At 40.8% G+C, this 19,705-nt stretch overlaps 1 protein-coding gene across 4 annotated transcripts in view; it reads left to right on the top strand.

Moving 5' to 3' along the window:
• Positions 1-19,705, top strand: part of fmr1 (FMRP translational regulator 1) — a 21,369-nt gene extending 1,664 nt beyond the window's left edge. For 2 of the 4 annotated variants that reach the window (XM_037780504.1, XM_037780502.1), the window contains exons 2-15: positions 5,811-5,863; positions 5,949-6,042; positions 7,141-7,212; positions 7,740-7,888; positions 8,114-8,207; positions 8,420-8,536; positions 9,869-10,039; positions 10,227-10,305; positions 10,436-10,563; positions 11,030-11,116; positions 12,870-13,110; positions 13,575-13,844; positions 14,854-14,933; positions 18,911-19,705. In XM_037780504.1, coding sequence (XP_037636432.1) covers positions 5,811-5,863; positions 5,949-6,042; positions 7,141-7,212; positions 7,740-7,888; positions 8,114-8,207; positions 8,420-8,536; positions 9,869-10,039; positions 10,227-10,305; positions 10,436-10,563; positions 11,030-11,116; positions 12,870-13,110; positions 13,575-13,844; positions 14,854-14,933; positions 18,911-19,126 — 1,851 coding nt within the window. In that variant the 3' untranslated portion in view covers positions 19,127-19,705. The remainder of the gene's footprint in view (positions 1-5,810; positions 5,864-5,948; positions 6,043-7,140; positions 7,213-7,739; positions 7,889-8,113; positions 8,208-8,419; positions 8,537-9,868; positions 10,040-10,226; positions 10,306-10,435; positions 10,564-11,029; positions 11,117-12,869; positions 13,111-13,574; positions 13,845-14,853; positions 14,934-18,910) is intronic. The other 2 variants (XM_037780506.1, XM_037780503.1) reach the window with 1 other exon arrangement.

The following is a 19,705-nucleotide window of genomic DNA, read 5'->3' as shown; positions in this document are numbered from 1 at the left end:
CTGTACCATAGACACATTTACAAGTTAATATGCTCATTAGACTGTTGCTTAATTAAACGCAAACAGCTATTTGAAATAGAGTATACTGAGGTAGCCAAAGTGAAAGTACTCATCGTAAAACAGTTTTGCTGTGTGGTGAAAAAACCTAATACTTACAGTTTTTTGGGATTGTCATGCTTTAAGAATGGTTGGTTGAAGAAGGGATGGGGGAAACAAGGGGAGCAAGAAATACTGGAGGAAGTAGATACAAATTATAATAAATATTTTCATACTTGCCAGCCTTGAGACCTTAAAAATAGGGAGGAATACAAACCAAAGAGGGGGGTCAGGGAGTCCTCCCCCAGAAAAATTTGAGTATCCAGGACTTAAACAATGAAAATAACAAAATAATAAGTACACTGCAACACCATTTTTATGTTAAACTTCTAATTTTACTTTTAAATCTCAGGAAAGAAAACTGAATAATTTGCCCTTCTAGTGTAAACTTGCCGTGAATTAATATTCATCAGTTTTTATTCATTTTTTGCCCCTGCTTGAGTATTACTTTCAGTCAGCTCTCTCCATTTATCTCTCTGTCTCTCACTCACTGAAGGCCCTTTCAGACACAGCGCAATAATGGCACAACTGATCTGAACCCCATTATTTCCAATGGTTTGTGCCGCACCACAACGGATTTTCGCTACTTCAAGCAAAGCCTGACTTTGGGCGCTGCATGCTGTGATGTACGCTGAACCCAGTGGCGAGCACAGCTCAAACATGAGCTCAAACTGCGCTATGTCGCAAGCCTAGACTGCTCTCTTCCTCCGGGAAACGACATTTAGTGTAGCTCTATTGCTGTCTGGGTGGAAACAGTATGGATTATATACGCTGTACAGTGCCAGAAACGGGTTAAGTGTGAGAATTTGCCATAAATCGTGAGAAATACGGGAGAATTGTGACCCCGGAAGGAAACCAGGAGAGGGCAATGAAAAACGTGAGTCTCCCAGGAAAATTGGGAGGGTTGGCAAGCATGAATATTTTATGATTTTGATTGGAAAACCTATTTTCAAAGCAACTAATAACCAGAGCCGTTGAATAAATGTAACGTTGGCAGAGTAAAAGAAGAAAGTTGGTGGCAATAAATAGAATAGCACCATCCGTCATCCGCTGACTGTTTACTCCAAGTTCCACAGTAGATAGTAGACCAATATATAAACATTAAAGATAAATAGTAGCTCTAGTAGTTTGATTGATTGCATCTATCGTCACAGTTGAAGCTTTGCTGCTGGAATATGAATGGAATGAATGTGCAGTACAACCATCAGAAAGCTGATGAGTCCATTGAGTCAGCCTGTCAACCTGCGTTGCACTGCACTGTCTAAATGGGACATTAATATAAGTTGGTCCTGTCTGGAAAAAAAGTGTATACTTTTGGATTTACAGGTGACAACATCAGCATTTGATGTACTTTTGTCTCTTAGTTGGGTGTGGCACTGGCCACACGTCTCACTTTATAGATGCAAACTGTGATTTGTTTTTTGGCATTCAGTTTGAATACCGTTCTATTTTTTGGCAGGTGTCTCTTTCGAATTATAGCACTAAAAGGCAATAGCCAATTTTCAGAAGATTAGTCTAACAGGAACCACAAAATGCACCCTCTTCATCTTCACTAGAATGATTTTGCCAACTGCTCAACTTCCGCTGCTTGCTGCTGTAGAGGTAGCTTAGATGATTAGACTTAGCTGCCATTACAATGGCTGATGTGGGCTGTGATATAGAGGTCAGTCTCTGAGACAGTCTCTGAATGTGTTCATTTAAACATTAAAGGCTCTCTTAAAATGAGTAATAGTAAGTGTAATACAGTATATGGCATTAGCTAGATAACTATCTTGGGCTATGGTACATGTCCTAATTGATTGCATATAGGTTGATATATATATATATATATATGTATATATATATATATGTGTGTGTATATATATATACATATATATATATATATATATATATATATATATATATATATATATATATATATATACATGTATATGTATATATATATGTGTGTATATATGTATGTATATATATATATATACATATATATATACATATATACATTTATATGTATATGTATATATATATATATATATATATATACATGTATATATATATATACACACATATATGTATATATATATGGCTCTCTGAGGAAACTGAGGAAACTCTCGCGAGATTTTTAAGGTTAGGCATTGACCTCGAAAAGTTAAGGCTAGGATAGGTTGTAGGGAGGCGAGTCTCGCGAGTTTTTGCAGATCTCAGATCAGATTTTGCAATTTGCAGGCGCCCTTCTAGATGTGACCCCCTCGCCCCCATTGACATCAGGACAGCAGAAACTCTACACATCTTCTGTTGTAGACTAAACATTAATCTGTTCGGACTGCATCGTGGCCCATAATTGTCTCTAAATGTTGTACTTGAAGTAGATCAGCATATTTGATGAAGCTATTTCTCGGTTGTACCCACATGGTTGAATGCACTGATTGTAAGTCCCTTTGGATAAAAGCGTCTGCTAAATAAATGTAATGTAATTTGTTAGTCAAATCTCCACATTGTACATACTATACTACCATATCTCCACATGGATGTACAGTAGTTCACTGGGTAAGAAAGGGGACTTTGATGCCTGGGTCCAGGATGCTAATCCCTGAAGTGGTACAGTTGGCACTTGTACAGGATTTAATAGAGCCAAATAGGTTGGAGGTTATGGCAGATTATTTTTTTTTATGATTTTGTTGTTGAAAAGTTTTGAACCTGAAAGCAGTTTTTAAGACTATTGCTTCTTATTTGACTAGTCAGTGGTAGGTGAATGTGTTAGTTTTAACACAAAGCAACTAAGGTTGCTTTCACAAGCCAACATTTAGTCCATTTTAATCAACCCTTGGTGCGGTTTGTTTGGGTGGTTGTGAACACAGTAATCATACTCTGGTGCGGACCAAAACATCCGGTCTGAGAACGCTTGCAAATAGGGCTGGGCGATATGGCCTACAAATAATAATGCAATATCATAAGGCTATATCGCGATACACGATATATATTTTCAAATATCCTCTTAGCACTTCATAAATGCTCAATTTAATCCTTTGATGCATACAATCACACCAATATGATGATTACTGTAGTCCCTGCAGCACACTGTATGTCTGCAATAAAACATTCTTATTTATATTCATTAGTGGTTTCTTTTGAAACAATTTTAATCTTGTGCTCTAGCAGTGGTGGACTGTAGGCTACTCAAGTACTGTACTATAGTACGGAGCAGGGGACCGCCCCTCTCCGCAGCGGGAGAGGGAAAAGCGAGCCCTCATTCAACGAACCCGCGGAGCCACGAGCCCCCTCCCCATCCTGGCCCCGGGCCTTACGGAGCCGAACTAGAGCAGTGTGCGGACTGTCGAAGAGGAAATGCGCCCGGTGAGGGCCAGCCAGCCCACTGAGAAGTGTAAAAGTATTTTCGGTTCATTATGAAACTGTTCATGTAAAGAGGCGGATGGAGCGGCTTTCACAAACGCAGACTGCCGCTTGCAACGGCATTTATAAACGCCAACTGCTGATATAAAACTATATTAAAACATCAAACGGGAGGGAAAAGGAGTTTTCGTTTACTTTAGTGTTTTTTTTGCTGTGGTGGTGAAAACGTTACAAGTGGTAACACTGCTGCTCCCGCTGTGCAGCGATCCGACCGAAAACATAAACAGACGGCTTGTTTCTTCCTCTCAGCGGCTTCTCTGGTTCACTGTGCTGTTTGTTACAGCGCCAACACAACGGCGTAATGCCGCAAATGCAATTACAAATGACAAAAATCTATCAAGTGCAATGCTTGTTATAGTGTTTTCCATGAAGACACCCCTCAGAGTTTTGTCGCGAGCTGGAGGCGGGGTGAAATTTAACAGAGGGGGCCGCCTCGTAATTCTCTATGCAGGTGAAACGCTGCACACAGTCTCCCAGGAGAGAGGTCTGGATGGGGGCGGAGACTGTGACGTATGAGTGTGTGAGAGGGAGCGGAGGAGAGAGGGAGAGAAGGAAATGCCAAAGCGAATCTCATGCCGGCAGGATGGCTTAAAAACATTACATGACAATTTGTAGTCGATGTTCGCAATATAGTAATTTTATATACTGCGCGTGGGACAAGCCGCGATACATCGACTATATTCGATGTATCGCCCACCTCTACTTGCAAACCAAAACGCGGGCTGCCTGTGTGGGCATTTGCTGACGTGGACACAGGTTAACGACAGGTTAATATGAGTGGGAGAGGACTGACCTGGACTTCTGCAGAAGTCTCATGATTGCTTGAAGAGAACAGAATATCCTAAATAAAGTCCACAAATATAGTGACATTTATAAAGTCATTGGAGGTAAACTGGAGGAGAAGGGATTCACAGTAGATCAGTGCAGAGTAAAAGTGAAATTACTTTGACAGCAATATTTCAAAGTCCGCGATTCCCTGCATAGAAATGGCAGCTCTTGAGATAAAAAGATACATTTGCTCCTTCGTACACACCCCTCAGCAAATTATTTTTTTCATTTGGTCCTATTTGTGCACTGTGAAACCGAATCAGACTAAATAGAAAACAAACCAAAAGTATCAATTTCACTCTAATTCGGACTAACCAAACGGACTACAGCTTGTGAAAGCGCCCTAAGACATTTGTCATGAAGTAGTTTTTTATGGTCTTTTAGTGATGAATGAGGATAGTTCCATCTCTGACATCACAATAATATTCAAAGTTTTGCTGTGGCCTTTAATGAACGGGTAAAATATCTTTACTATGGAAACTAGTGCAGTCAGTGGCAGAAGACTCGTAAGTTAGTTTATACCAATTTTGACTTAAAATTACTCATATTTGTTTTAAAAAGAGGATTGATTTTCACTTGGAAATTCTGTTTTCATGTAAATAATGTTTCCTGCTCCAAGATAATATTCCCCACCATTCTACAGTACATCCTCTTGTGATGAGAACAACTCATAGTTTGCTTCTGATAATAGAATAGGAAGCAGAGTATGCGCCAAAATCCTTCACAATAATATTAATAAATGCTTAAACTTCAGAGTGTTTGTGCTACAACTGCTGTTTTTAAATAAAAGCCAATAAGCCGTTTCTCTTACTTCTTCAGTAGCAATAACACCACACACATTGCACCTAACTGCCAGCACATGACACTATAGCATCTCACACTAAATCATCCACCTTACCTGTTTAGTAGTTTACTTTATAATATGAAACTTTTCTCAAAATAGGCCAGATGAACATGGTTTGTAAACTGTCTAAGACGTCTTTCATCAAGTTGACAGTTGAAGTAGTCCTTCTGTAATTCTGTGAGGAGTTTTGTACAGGCGTGGTCTCAGCCACAGGTCAAGAAAGGCAGAATGAAAAGCTGAATCATTGGGGATTTCAAGAAGGTCACTTTTTGGATTTTCTTTGCCTCATCTTTGACTGTTGGCTTGCCAGGCTAATGCAACCCATAGACTAGTCTCTCCGTCTCTCTCTTTTCCTTCTAGGCATTGCATGTCCTACTTGGGATACTTGACACACATGGACACAGACTGTGTGTACAGTCAGAGAGAGACAGAGCCAAACCTGAATCAAGCCCAAAGAGAAGAATTTAGGCTGTTTTGTTGCTGACAGCTTTGGGCTTGGGTCAGGCTTGGGTAGCAGAACTGTAACCCTTTGACATGCTTGAGGCCGGTATAAAGCTGTATTGACTATTTCTACAGGTGTTATTCTGGTCTGGTTATTCTAACTGTTGTTATTTCCCCTCTGTGATTCGTGTAGGCCTTTGTGAAGGATGTTCACGAAGGATCAGTCACTGTGGCATTTGAAAACAAGTGAGTAATGCACACACAACAAAATACTGTAAAATGTAACCTTTTCACTTATTTTCGTAAATGTGTACGTATCCCTCTGTCCCAGTTGGCAGCCAGAGCGTCAAATCCCGTTCCAGGATGTGCGTTTTCCTCCTCCAACGGGGTTCTGCAAGGAGATCAACGAGAGCGATGAGGTCGAGGTGGGACTGATTCAATACTTTTAGAACTGTTTCAGAAAATGAATACTACAATATTATTAGAATAATAGTCTGCTGTGTAGGCCAAACAGATTCCTATGTCTCATTGTTTTCCTTTTTTTGGTCGTTTTCACAGAAAAATACCTGGAATTGGAAATGAGGATATTAGATTTTTGCATTATAATGTGATGATTATAATATGGTGCCACACAGCAAGAAGTTGTTGTTGTCCCTGTTTCCTCCTGCAGTTTATATTGTTCAACATAGGATTAAAGGGATAGTTGGGGTGTTTTGAAGTGGGGTTGTATGAGGTACTTATCCATAGTCAGTGTATTACCTACAGTAGATGACGGTTGGTACGCCCCCAGTTTGGAGAAATAGACAGGAGTTCCGACACGGGAACAAAGCAATGTACTGCTGTGGACCGGGCCGGCAGCAAAATGTTTTATAGCCACCTAAAAGAAAGGCTCACCTAAAAAAATCAGTACCAATATTTACAATATTTTTTGATGGGGATCTGAGCTGAAAGTGAAACTTATCTATACTGTTTTTATCAAAGGTGTCTGGCTGCTTTGAAAAGAGCATAGATAAGTTTCACTTTCAGTTCAGTTCCCAGTCGGAAAGAGCTGCCTGACGGCAAGATAAAGCGGTGAAAATAATCTAAATATAGCGTACATTTAAACCAATATAGATCTTTGTAGGTGGACCTTTCTTTTAGGTGGCTAAAATACATTTTGCAGCTGCCCCCATCCAAAGCAGTACCATATTTTGCTTTGTGCCGGTAACTCCTGTTTATTTCTCCAAACTGGGGGCGTGCCGAGCCTCATCTCGACTATAGATAAGTACCTCATACAACCCCACTGAGAAACACCTGAACTATCCCTTTAAGTAAACATGCACCTGTCATCACGAGGAGAGCTACACATCCACTCGCAGGATGTGAAAAGAAACATTGGGAGAAAAAAGCAGTGGCGATTATGCTCTGAATTAGTAACATTTTCTTATGCTTTTATCGTAATCATCTCAGGTTTGGGTGAAAAGGTCTAGGTGGAAAGCTTTGTGAAATGTTCTATGTGTGTGTTCTTGTGTGTGTGTTGCCAGGTATATTCCAGGGCTAATGACAAGGAGCCATGTGGATGGTGGCTGGCCAAGGTTCGCATGGTCAAAGGAGAGGTAGGGTTTAGACTGCAGTCTTTTTAAGTCTGGTTACAATATCATCGTACAAAGTAGGGTTGGGCATCAAGATATCAGTGGAATCAGAACAGCTGTAAGTAGTACTGTGACAACGTCAATATTCACATCAGTTTTTATTGATTGGTATAGCATAATGTTTCAGAATACCCAGTATACTATACCATTATTCCTCTGGAGGCCAATGTTTGATCATTTTGATGATGGTCCGACGTTGACGTTCTTTTTCTTCTATTCCCCCTTTTCTTTTTCTCTGGCCTGATTTTACACTTTATTTCATCTGTCTTTTATGCCTCTAGCTCTCTTCCTCTATCTATGTTTTTTATCTCAGCTTCACCCACATTCTTTCTTAAAAGTTTGAATTATGTTATTAAAACTGATATTTATATATTATGTATTGATACACAGTTGTTATTTACACATTTTTCCCAACACCACTGTCGCACATTTTGCTTTTGGTAGCGTGCAAAAATTTAACTGACATCATCCTTGTCTCCATGTATCTCTAGTTTTACGTAATAGAGTACGCTGCATGTGACGCCACACTAAATGAGATAGTGACGCTGGAGCGGTTACGGCCGGTCAACCCCAATAAACCAGCCACCAAAACCACCTTCATCAAGATCAGACTGGATGTACCCGAAGATCTACGGCAGATGTAAGTTTGATCTGTCCCGCACATACATCTCAGGGCATGTGAGTAACCTTTTGGTTAGAACGATGCATTACAATGTGCGGAGTGCAGTGTCTCAGCTTTACAGACACCCCTGATGAATTGTAGGGATGTGCACACATGCCCCTAAATAATCAGTAATGATTACTGGATTATTTAGGGACATGAATTAACATGACGTAAATAATTTATGTAACTCTGTGTTGTCAGGTGCTCCAAGGAATCAGCTCACAAAGACTTTAAAAAGGCTGTGGGAGCGTTCAATGTCACCTACGACTCAGAAAAAAAGCAGCTGGTCATTTTGGTTGGTTGAATCATTTTATTATCTAAGAACGTAAAGATAAAGTTTTCTGTCCATCGCTTAAATGATTTATTATATACATAATCCCAATTCTTTACTCTTCCTTTGATACAGTCTGATTGGGGTCCTCTGTGTGTGACTTTAAATCATATCACATCATGTCATATTCCAAAGTCACATCGTTTGTGTGAATGAAGCTTTGATTGTTCTTGCAGTCTGTGAATGAGGTCACAACAAAGCGGGCCAATATGATGAGCGACATGCACTTCAGGAGCCTCCGCACCAAACTGTCGCTCATGCTGAGGAACGAAGAGGCCAACAGACAACTGGAGGTAGATCTTTATACACACACACACACACACACAATGATGCTTACGGACAACTGCAACTTCAAATATATGTGTGTCCTTGTACGTATGTGTATGATTTGATCATTTTGCAGTTAAAAGTGACTTTAATAAAGTTACTATGAGGAACAATTAACTGGTTGTGAATAGGGGTGTAAGAAAATGTCGATACACTTGAGGATCGCGATATTATGTTTTGCGATACTGTATCAATTCTCCAAAACGCTGTATCGGTTTCATAATTAACCTTTTAAAAAATGGCTATTCCATCTTTCGAAGGTTGTAGTGGGCTAGAGTGAAGATACTGGTATCAATTGAAACTAAAAAAACCTGATGAATCCATCGGTACCAACCATGTCAGATATCCATGTCAGGAAGGAGGCTAAATAACGCTCCAAATTTACACTAGATTTCGCGAGGAAACTGGCATGGCAACTTTCAAAGGGATCCCTTGACCTCTGACCTCAAGATAATGGGTTCTCTGGGTACCCACGAATCTCCCCTTTACAGACAGGCCCACTTTATGATAATCACATGCAGTTTGGGGCAAAAACCAAGTTGTTTTTTTCATTTAGTATAAATGTGTTATTTTCACCTATTCTAAAATGGTGTGTTTGAATATTTCTGCAGACTGAGGTCCCTAAACAGTCTTAGAATTGCATAAATTTCACTTAGTGACTTTATTACTTAGATTTTATACATATGGCGTGTCTTTATACTATGACAGTTTTCGACGGACGAGCCCATCAGCAAAAAGATTGTCTATTTCTCTAGAGTTATTCTTAATGCTCATCATTGGTGCCAACGGGTCGGATTCTATACAAAATCAGACAAAACCATGCAGGTTCACCTAAACCTCCTTCAGTTCAGACTTCAGCGAGGCCTCTGGCAGCGACCAGCCCGCCACAGACAGACCCAGATCTGGCTTTGGCACCGTCTTCGACCTGCAGTCAGAGCTCCAGCGGGAGGTGAAGAGCTCCATACCCGGCAACAGCAGCTGCTCCTCTGCCACCACGCTGCTGGAGGCCCAGGCCTTATTGTTGGGCCCGCTGGAGAGAAGGGAGGCACGGGAGGACGAGAACTAGGACTACAGGGGGCAGACTGTCAGACCCTGCTGCAGTAAAATGAGAGGTTTTCTAAAGGGACTTGGGAAACACTACCGCTTTCGTCTACAGGGAGTGCCAAAATGAACACAATGAAAGTTCCTCATAGTAACTTTAAAGGATTGTCCATCAGGATTCACTCAACTCCTCCTTACTCAGTTCTATTGTTTTTGTTGATGTTTTTCTGTTTGTCCCTCTGGTTCTGTTTCTACAGAGTTCCAGACAGCTGGCGTCACGGTTTCATGAACAGTTTGCGGTTCGGGATGATCTCATGGGTCTAGCCATCGGGACTCATGGGGCCAACATTCAGCAAGCACGTAAAGTCCCTGGAGTCACTAACATAGACCTGGATGAGGAGACGTGCACCTTTCACATATACGGAGAGGTAGGATGTCTCTATAATACATAGATGAACTGACACACTGATGGATACGTCCATCTTGTGCCTGGATTTATTAGTACAGACCCGAGTGTACAGATGTTTACCTCTCATATATGGTGTAGAGAACGAGTTTCAAAGCTCCTTGTTATTTCATTTTGATGTTAATAGTAAATTAAACTATTTGTCTAAGGACCAGGATGCTGTCCGCATAGCGAGGAGTTTCCTGGAGTTCTCTGAAGATGTCATCAAAGTTCCCCGGAACTTAGTAGGTGAGAAAAATCACTCAACTGAGACAATGAGATTATCCATGTGATAACTTGAAGTTATTTCAGATTTAGCCAGTCTATTAAACTTCAAAGTCCTATTAGACTGTGACTGATGATGTTTTTGCCCTTATAGGGAAGGTGATTGGCAAAAACGGCAAGCTGATCCAGGAAGTGGTTGATAAATCTGGGGTGGTTCGGGTTCGTATTGAGCCTGAGAATGACAAAAAGCCCTCAGCAGCAGCAGTGGCAGCAGCAGACGAGGTCAGTGGGACAGAAAAAAGATCAACACATCTGCCTACTAAACGCTACTACGGGGGGGAACTTTCAATTTGTTTTGATTTTGACTGTCCCTGTGCACTAAAGCGGTAGTGTTTCTGAGCACCAGTGTCCCTTTAGAAAACCTCTCATTTTACTGCAGCAGGGTCTGACAGTCTGCTGATGTTCTCATTTACTTCTGCAGGTCATATAGAGGCATCAGTATTAAACTGAGACTGTTTCATGACCAGTTAAAAGTTTCTCATAGTAACTTGAACAACACAGCGAACAGCTAAAGGCTTCTTTTTACCACATACTAAAGTCAGGCTCAACCCTCATCCCCCTAAATCATCAACCTCTGACTCCAATACTGAACATATCTTTACTACTGCTAATATGCATCATTTGAAAATAGATATATGCAAGACAAGATGATTTCATCTTTCTTTCTCCTTCTGAACCTCTCTCACAGGGAATGGTGCCATTTGTGTTTGTAGGGACCAAGGAAAGCATCTCCAATGCTACAGTTCTGCTGGACTACCACCTCAACTACCTTAAGGTGTGTATAATCACCAGTAATAACAAAATCCTGTATCAAAAGTTCTCATTTTAGACCAGTCCCTTTGACTGTGACATGTCACTATGCTTTAACATAAGAAGATAATGTATTTATATGAATCTGAATTTAGGCTTGTGGTTTGTCTTCATGCTTCTTTTGCTTTTTGGAAGCAGTAAAAGATTAAAACTGCAACAGTTTTAGGTGTTTTATCAGTATTCACACTGAGAAAAACATATTTTACTACGAAAGCATTATAACACTGACACATTTTAGGCAGCGACACAAGACTGTGGACGTTTGTGTCGTGAGCCATTTCAGAGCTATCACACCCCTAGAATTAACGTTAGATAGTGACAGCTCATATGACCTGAGTGTTACTGGGAGTAGAGGACAAACAGACAGAACTGAGGAGAGAAAGACAGAGAGGAGAGGCTCCATGTGCGACAATAAATTACATCAAAACCATATTGTCTGATCCACTGCACTTACTCACTGGTTTCTGAAGGGCACCCATTTAAAAAAAAAAAAAAAAAAAAAAAAAAAAAAAACTTTAAAAGTGCTCTAGGTCCAATTCAGAGCCCAGTTTCAGGGACACAGGGTCTCCACCAGTGTACTGCAAGCTTGCCGGGCCTAAGCATCGGTGAATTATGTATTATTTAGATATTTTTTCAAATAAAATGTGTTATACAAGTAGCAAACTCCTTTAAGGAACAATTCACTGTGTAGGTTGTGTGATTAACATTAGTGAGTGTTGGTGTGCCGTAAAGACAGAGAGAACGAGCGTGTGTGTGATGGACTGATGGCGAGTATGAAATTAACAGTAACGTTATAATCGTGAGCGTAGCAGTGCAGTGTGTGTACAGTTAATGCTGTCAGTGAATAAATGTCACAACTCCTCAAGACCCAAGCCAAGTTCCCGTGTCTGGCTTGCCAGTCTGTTTACTGAAGGGGTTAGCCCGGAAGTTAGCCACAACTTTGGCTCAGACTCGCTTAAGGTGGGCTGACCTTTAAGGTGGACCAGTGCTATTGTCATTATGACTAAATGCATTCAGACAGTCCCGAAAGAGCTGACCACGGATGGATAAAGAGAACGGAGCTGACGGGTTTTCAAAATAAGGTGCTCACAAAGGGAACTGTATATACAAAATACATATATGGAAATAAGATTGATTGGATTTATATTCACCAGAAGTATTAAACATTACATGTCCCTTATGAATTAAAAATAGAATACCACTAATCTTTGAAAGAAATATCTTTATTCTTTGATTATTGGGTTGATGGAAAAACTTAATAACTACTTCCTGACAATGACTGATAGATTTGACTTCAGGACATCTCTGACTACATACATGCTGAAAATCAAACATTTTTACTGGATCAATTTAGATATCTTCCAAAGTAAATGTCCCTAGAAGTGAATGAATGGACTTTTTCCCATGGTCTGGTGTTAAAAAAGTTAACAACAATAAATCGTAGCATCGAATCACAATACTTGTAGAATTGCAGTACTTAAAGATCGCAATACATATCGAATCGGCACCCAAGTATCGAGAAGGTATGGAATCAGGAGATAAGTGTATTAAAGTGTATTGTGTGCATTAACTGAGACTGATGTCCATAAACGTGTTACCCTGTACATGCTGGGAGGATCACCACTGCACCTACCCTCCTGAGATGCTATGAAGATATGATTCAAACCAGGCGCGTAAACATACTAATAGTCCTGTTTCTTTATTCGTCATGTCCTCAGGAGGTGGATCAGCTTCGTCTGGAGCGTCTGCAGATCGACGAGCAGCTGAGACAGATAGGAGGGGGAGGCGGAGGAGGAGGGACGGGGCCCCGAAACCTCAAAGACAAAACCTACGTGTTCGATAACGGCATGGGGCTGGGGATGGGGAGAGGAGCGGGAGGAGGAGGAGGGAAGCCCTATGGAGGAGGGGGAGGAAGAGGTGGCAGAGGGCGAAGAGGAGGAGGTGCGGCTTTCGCCTCAGGTACGATAAAACGACTTCATCTTGATAGTGAATTCATTAAAACTTGTTTAAATCAATTATATTCATATCTCCTCTTTCAAATACTGTGCTTGATAAACAAAATGATGTGAAGCTTTAATATAAAATGCTCATCTCAAGTGTTGGCAGTTCCAGTTAGCTCTAAGTGCTCTCATTGGTTTGGATATGAAAGGCACAATGACTAAGCAGAAGAGCTGATGCTCTGGCTCAGATTGAGGTTATTTCCAGCCAGATTTGATGAAAGGTAATTACTTCACTTTTTATGCACAGTGGCCCCATTTCAGAGTAAAATAAGTGTTTGTGGTATTTCAATGAAAAGCACATGAAACATCCAGCTAGTGCAAGGCTATAAGTACTGAATGGAGAGTCTCCCTAAAACAAAGCAATGAATCAAACTTTGTCTTTCCCAGGCAGTTTAAATGAGCTTTGACTCTCCGTCCCCCCAGGCACCAACTCGGAAGCATCCAACGCCTCCGAGACGGAGTCGGACCACAAAGACGAGCTCAGCGATTGGTCGCTGGCCCCCACCGAGGAGCTGATGACAGGAGGCGGGACCCTGCCCAGACGGACAGATGGGAGAAAGAGAGGAGGCGGAGGAGGGCCGCGGGGACGAGGGGGGAGAGGAAGAGGAGGAGGAGGGTATAAAGGTGGGCAGGAGTTATCATTGGCTGTCATTGATCTTTCTGCAGCGATTCAGGACACAGAGAAGAGAAGAGGCAAGTCTTAACAATGGAAAAGCTTGATCAACTTTTTCACTACTATATTCCTATTATTTTTCTACCATTTGACTGGAGACAAAGCTCATTCTGGAGATAATGAATGGAGATTATTTTTATTTCAAGTTTTTAGATGCTTTTCATTCAATTCTAGCCAGAAGAATGGGAATGAATCACATAATGAGATCCCTGCAGACTCAGGAAGTAGTTATTACATTTTTTCCAGCAACCCAAAAATCAAAGAATAAAGACATTTCTCTCACAGATTAGTTGTATTTTCTTTTAATTTATAAGGGACATGTAATGTTTTATACTTCTGGTGAATACAATCCATCAATCTTATTTCCATAGATGTGTTTTGCGTATACAGTTCCTTTTGTTCTGTAAACTTTGCCAAGTCCGTCTCTAGCTCTCCCGTCAGCTCCATTCTCTTTATACATCCATGGTCAGCTCCATTGGGCCGTATTTAACAGAAATGTCAGAATGTCAGTATTTGACCACAGAGATGAGAATGGAGGCCGGCTCAACCGCACGTTACCGCAATGCGATTAGTTTTCCTGTCCGCGACGGAGTTAGCATGCAGCTTTAGCTCTGCTCTGTCTAGCTCTGCTTTTCCTGCAATGTGTGAAACCCAAAGTGTTTCCATCCTTTACTGGATGTGTAGTGTTTACCACGCTGGATTTAACATATGTGGGTGCAGATGTGATTTGTGTGTTTGAAATGTGAGCTGTATATCGATTCTGGCATTAAAAAAAATCAAGTTCAAAATCATTTAAAAAATTGTGATGCATATGTGAATTGATTTCCCCCCTCCCTCCCCTACTACTTGCCATGGAGCTGTTGCCTTAGACGGCAGGGGCTTTTGAAGGTTTGGCAAAAGTGACAGTGATATAGTCAGTGGTTTTTGATTTCATGTTGGATTGTTTCATGTTTTTATCGTCCCATGAGGTGGTGGGAACGAGGATCATACCTACAAGTTGAGACTCTGGTTTTGTCTGTCCTGGTTTAGGTGACGATATGCAGTGGAGCGAGCCAAGACCTCGTCATATCAGAGACCCCAAGACAAGAGCGCTGGAAGACACTCTACAGGTAACACACACACACACACACACACCACTGGAACCATCTTCTCTGCTATGTTTAATATCTCGGGAACACTCCTCACCAAACACTTGTTAAATTTAATTATTGGAAGCCAAAAAGATGATATAAACGCCCACATACATCTTTATTTTCTGATCTGTGCCTGCATTATGTCCCAGAGTAGGGAATCAGTCCAAACTGGCCAAGAACTCGGTGACACATACTGTATCCGGTCCTACATTTAGAACTAGGAATGAATGCAGGTTTCTTCTTTTACTTTCTTAACACAGAAAATTACTCCAATCTTAGGCAATATTTAGGATCCATCCAGAGGAGATGACAGTAGAAACATTCCACAGAAGGAGAGATGGAGCACTTGATGACAGTGAGCTTATTGCAAAATACCATTTTGACAAAACTGAATCATTTTTGTGACTGACTTATTAGTGGACAACACATGTCGTCTCTGCAACAACCAACTATTTCTGCAGATATTAATCAGTATGGTGCATTAGTAATGAGAGCGGACTAAATGTTTGATTTGAACTTGTTCCCCTGTATGAACTGCTTATTGATGATAGGGGATATCCATAAAGCTTTGACTGATGACCTTTTTTTCTCAGGCCAAATGCTGATGCTCAACTTCAGTAATAGTTTTTTAATTATGTATTTCAAATGATAATATTTAAGAGATGTGTTCATACAGTATAATTATGGTTTATTTTGCAAGAGTTACGTAAAGGATTTTCTCCAAATGAAAGGCCGCATAAGTTAACATGGTGTAGTCGAAAATGTGGACAATGGAAGAGAAGATTCCATGTTCTTCATGGGTTAGTGTGTCACAACCCTCAGAAGGTTTTCAACATCATTGCTGCACGTGCAGTACTGCACAATACAGGCGAGATGCAGCAATGTAATTATAAAACAGCTTAGTCAAATGACCAATGACTATTTTTTGTATAAACATTCATTTTGTCAGTCATGCAACTGGCTTGCTATTGTTTCGCAAGAGCTTACTGCACAAATGGCAAATTGGTAAACATTAGGAAATTGCTACTACAGAAACAGATACTGATACAACTACAGCTACGGATACAGAAACAGATACAGACACAGCTACAGATACTGATACTGATACAACTACAGATACAGAAACAGATACAGACACAGCTACAGATACTGATACAACTACAGCTACAGACACAGAAACAGATACAGACACAGCTACAGATACTGATACTGATACAACTACAGCTACAGATACAGAAACAGATACAGACACAGCTACAGATACTGATACTGATACAACTACAGAAACAGATACTGATACTGATACAGAAACAGATACAGATACTGATACTGAAACAGATACTGAAACAGATACTGGTACAACTACAGCTACAGCTACAGATACAGAAATAGATACAGACACAGCTACAGATACTGATACTGATACAACTACAGCTACAGATACAGATACAGAAACAGATACTGATACTGATACAACTACAGCTACAGATACAGGTACAGATACTGAAACAGATACTGATACTGGTACAACTACAGCTACAGATACAGAAATAGATACAGATACAGATGCAGATCCAGATACAGCTGCAGATGCAGATACAGATACAGATACTGAAACAGATACTGATACTGATACAACTACAGCTACAGAAAACAGATACAGCTACAGATACAGCTGCAGATACAGCTGCAGATACAGATACAGATACAGAAACAGATACTGATACTGAAACAGATACTGATACTGGTACAACTACAGCTACAGATACAGAAATAGATACAGACACAGCTACAGATGCAGATGCAGATACAGCTACAGATGCAGATGCAGATACAGAAACAGATACAGCTACAGATACTGAAACAGATACTGATACTGATACAACTACAGCTACAGAAAACAAATACAGCTACAGATACAGAAACAGATACTGATACTGATACAACTACAGCTACAGATACAGATACTGAAACAGATACTGATACTGGTACAACTACAGCTACAGATACAGAAATAGATACAGATGCAGATACAGCTACAGATGCAGATGCAGATGCAGATACAGATACTGAAACAGATACTGATACAACTACAGCTACAGAAAACAGATACAGCTACAGATACAGCTGCAGATACAGCTGCAGATACAGATACAGATACAGAAACAGATACTGATACTGAAACAGATACTGATACTGGTACAACTACAGCTACAGATACAGAAATAGATACAGACACAGCTACAGATGCAGATGCAGATCCAGATACAGCTACAGATGCAGATGCAGATGCAGATACAGTTACAGAAACAGATACAGCTACAGATACAGATACTGAAACAGATACTGATACAACTACAGCTACAGAAAACAAATACAGCTACAGATACAGCTGCAGATACAGCTACAGATACAGAAACAGATACTGATACTGATACAACTACAGATACAGAAATAGATACAGACACAGCTACAGATACAGATGCAGATACAGCTACAGATATAGATGCAGATACAGCTACAGATATAGATGCAGATACAGCTACAGATACAGATACAGATGCAGCTACAGATACAGACAGCTACAGAAGCAGATGCAGGAACAGATACAGATGCAGGAGCAGATGCAGAAGCAGATGCAGAAACAGAAGCAGGTGCAGATGCAGATGCAGAAACAGATACAGATACAGTTATTTATCCCTGAAGGGCAATTCAGTTTCTACAGTCCACCGAGATATATACATATTCATACTGCACAGTCATCAATGACAGAGGGAACACAGTAGATGGCATATGGGGAAGTGCAAGTTCAATAAAAGTACGAGAATACAAATATTTGAAATAAAAACAATAAATATAAGAATAAAAACCAGACGAGATAAATAGAATAAAGTGCCAAGAGTATTGCACATAACAAATTACATTCCACGAATGTACCTAATTGCAAACACGGACAACCATCATATGGTTTGTGCAAAATAACCCAGATTTCCAGCTCGTCTATCTTGGGGGGTGACTGGCGCCTGTTATCGAGGCAGAGATGACTAATTGTGCTGCGTTTATATTTGTTAAAGAGGCCCTATTATGCTTATTTCTTTTTATTTTGGGTCTCTACTAGAACATGTTTACATGCTTTAAAGTTCAAAGTAGGCTTTATTTTTCTCATACCAGCTGTGTTGCAGCACCTCTTTTCACCCTCTGCCCCCCCAAAGACAGTAATAATAGAACAGCTAGAACAGTCAAATTACATAACTTAACTTAATGCAGCCAGAAAAGACACTTATGGCTTATTACGATATCCAAAATCTAAGACGATATCTAGTCTTATATCATGATATCGATATGATATCGATATATTGCCCAGCCATATTGAGGGTGTGCCAAACTAGCTGTTATGCAAATGTGTTACTTGGTGACATCACCACGTTACGGAAGAAAAGGCGGGACTTGAAGCAAGGTGTTTCAGGCAGTTCAGTAGCAGTGTTTCTGTGGTGGAGAGGAACTCCCTTTGGCGTGGACTTTGGGCTTTGTAACTTTGCAGACCTTTTACATACACAAGAAACTATATAGCACACCTAAAGGAAAGGGAAAAGCAAAATGGGTCCTCTTTGAATTGGTTACCTAGCTTATTTGTCTATACTTATAAAGCCAATAGTGCTATTTACTTCACATCAGATTTCACCACCGTCTAATATTCCAGCTGCCAGTAAAACTACAATACGTCATCAGAATGAATGTTGTAATGGAGCATTGTTGCACACTCTGAGGCAGAGTATATTTAGTCCAAACTTAACTTTCTGCTTGATTCCAGGGAGAGGCTTGATTAAAAACTGGCCCAGATCTCATCCAATGTCCCGATTCAACAGTGATCCTGCATGTGATCATATTTCCCCCCCCCCACTTGTAGCTGTGAAGTGTGGAACCAGACTGTATTCATGTCCTTCCTCCCACAGATCCGTGTGGACAGTAACAACGAGCGCAGCGTGCAGCACTCCTCGGGGGGGCGAGGAGGAGGAGGAGGAGGAGGGCCTTCCTCATCCCAGGGGGGGGGCGTCAGCACCGGCGGCGGCGACGGCCCGTCTCGCCACCACCACCAGAGAACCATCAGAGACCGAGGGATGAAGAAGGACAAACAGGACGCTCCTCCGCTGGTGAACGGAGTGTCGTAGATACGCCACTGGAGGACCTTCTCACTTACACACACACACACACACACACACACACACACACACACACACAGGCAACTCGTCATAACCCATCGTAGAATCTCTCGCTTTTTTCTTTCTCTATCTTTGTCCCACACGAGAATACACACATTTCGTCAGCATGGAAGAGTTTACCGTCATGAAGTGGTAGACCAGCTGGGCCGCTCTGTTCAGGTCTGTGAGTGTGCTGGTCTGGTTTGTTCCTGACTGTTCAGGTTTCTCCTAAAAGAAACAGTACTTTTTGGACAAAAGGAAAAGAAGAAGACGGATTTGAAGCTCATTTGTTACAGAGGCCCTACCCTAAAGCCAGACACGCTCCCAAACCCATCAAAGGCAAATCATTGTTGGCTTGTTTTTTTTGTTTTTTAAATCAACTAAATTGGATGATTTTAATTTGTTTTGCCGCTGCCCTGTTTGGACTTCCTCACACCAGAGAAAAGAAATCAAGGATATAATTGGTTGACTAGGAAACACAGAATTATAGCAACATGAAAATATGTGTTCCTTCCTTCCTGCTTTAAACATATTTTTACTTTATTGTGA

Source organism: Sebastes umbrosus, chromosome 9 (genome assembly GCF_015220745.1).
Source record: "Sebastes umbrosus isolate fSebUmb1 chromosome 9, fSebUmb1.pri, whole genome shotgun sequence".
In the NCBI taxonomy this organism is placed as follows: domain Eukaryota; kingdom Metazoa; phylum Chordata; class Actinopteri; order Perciformes; family Sebastidae; genus Sebastes; species Sebastes umbrosus.
Note: the sequence above shows the minus strand (reverse complement) of the source record. Positions and strands in the feature narration are given on the sequence as shown.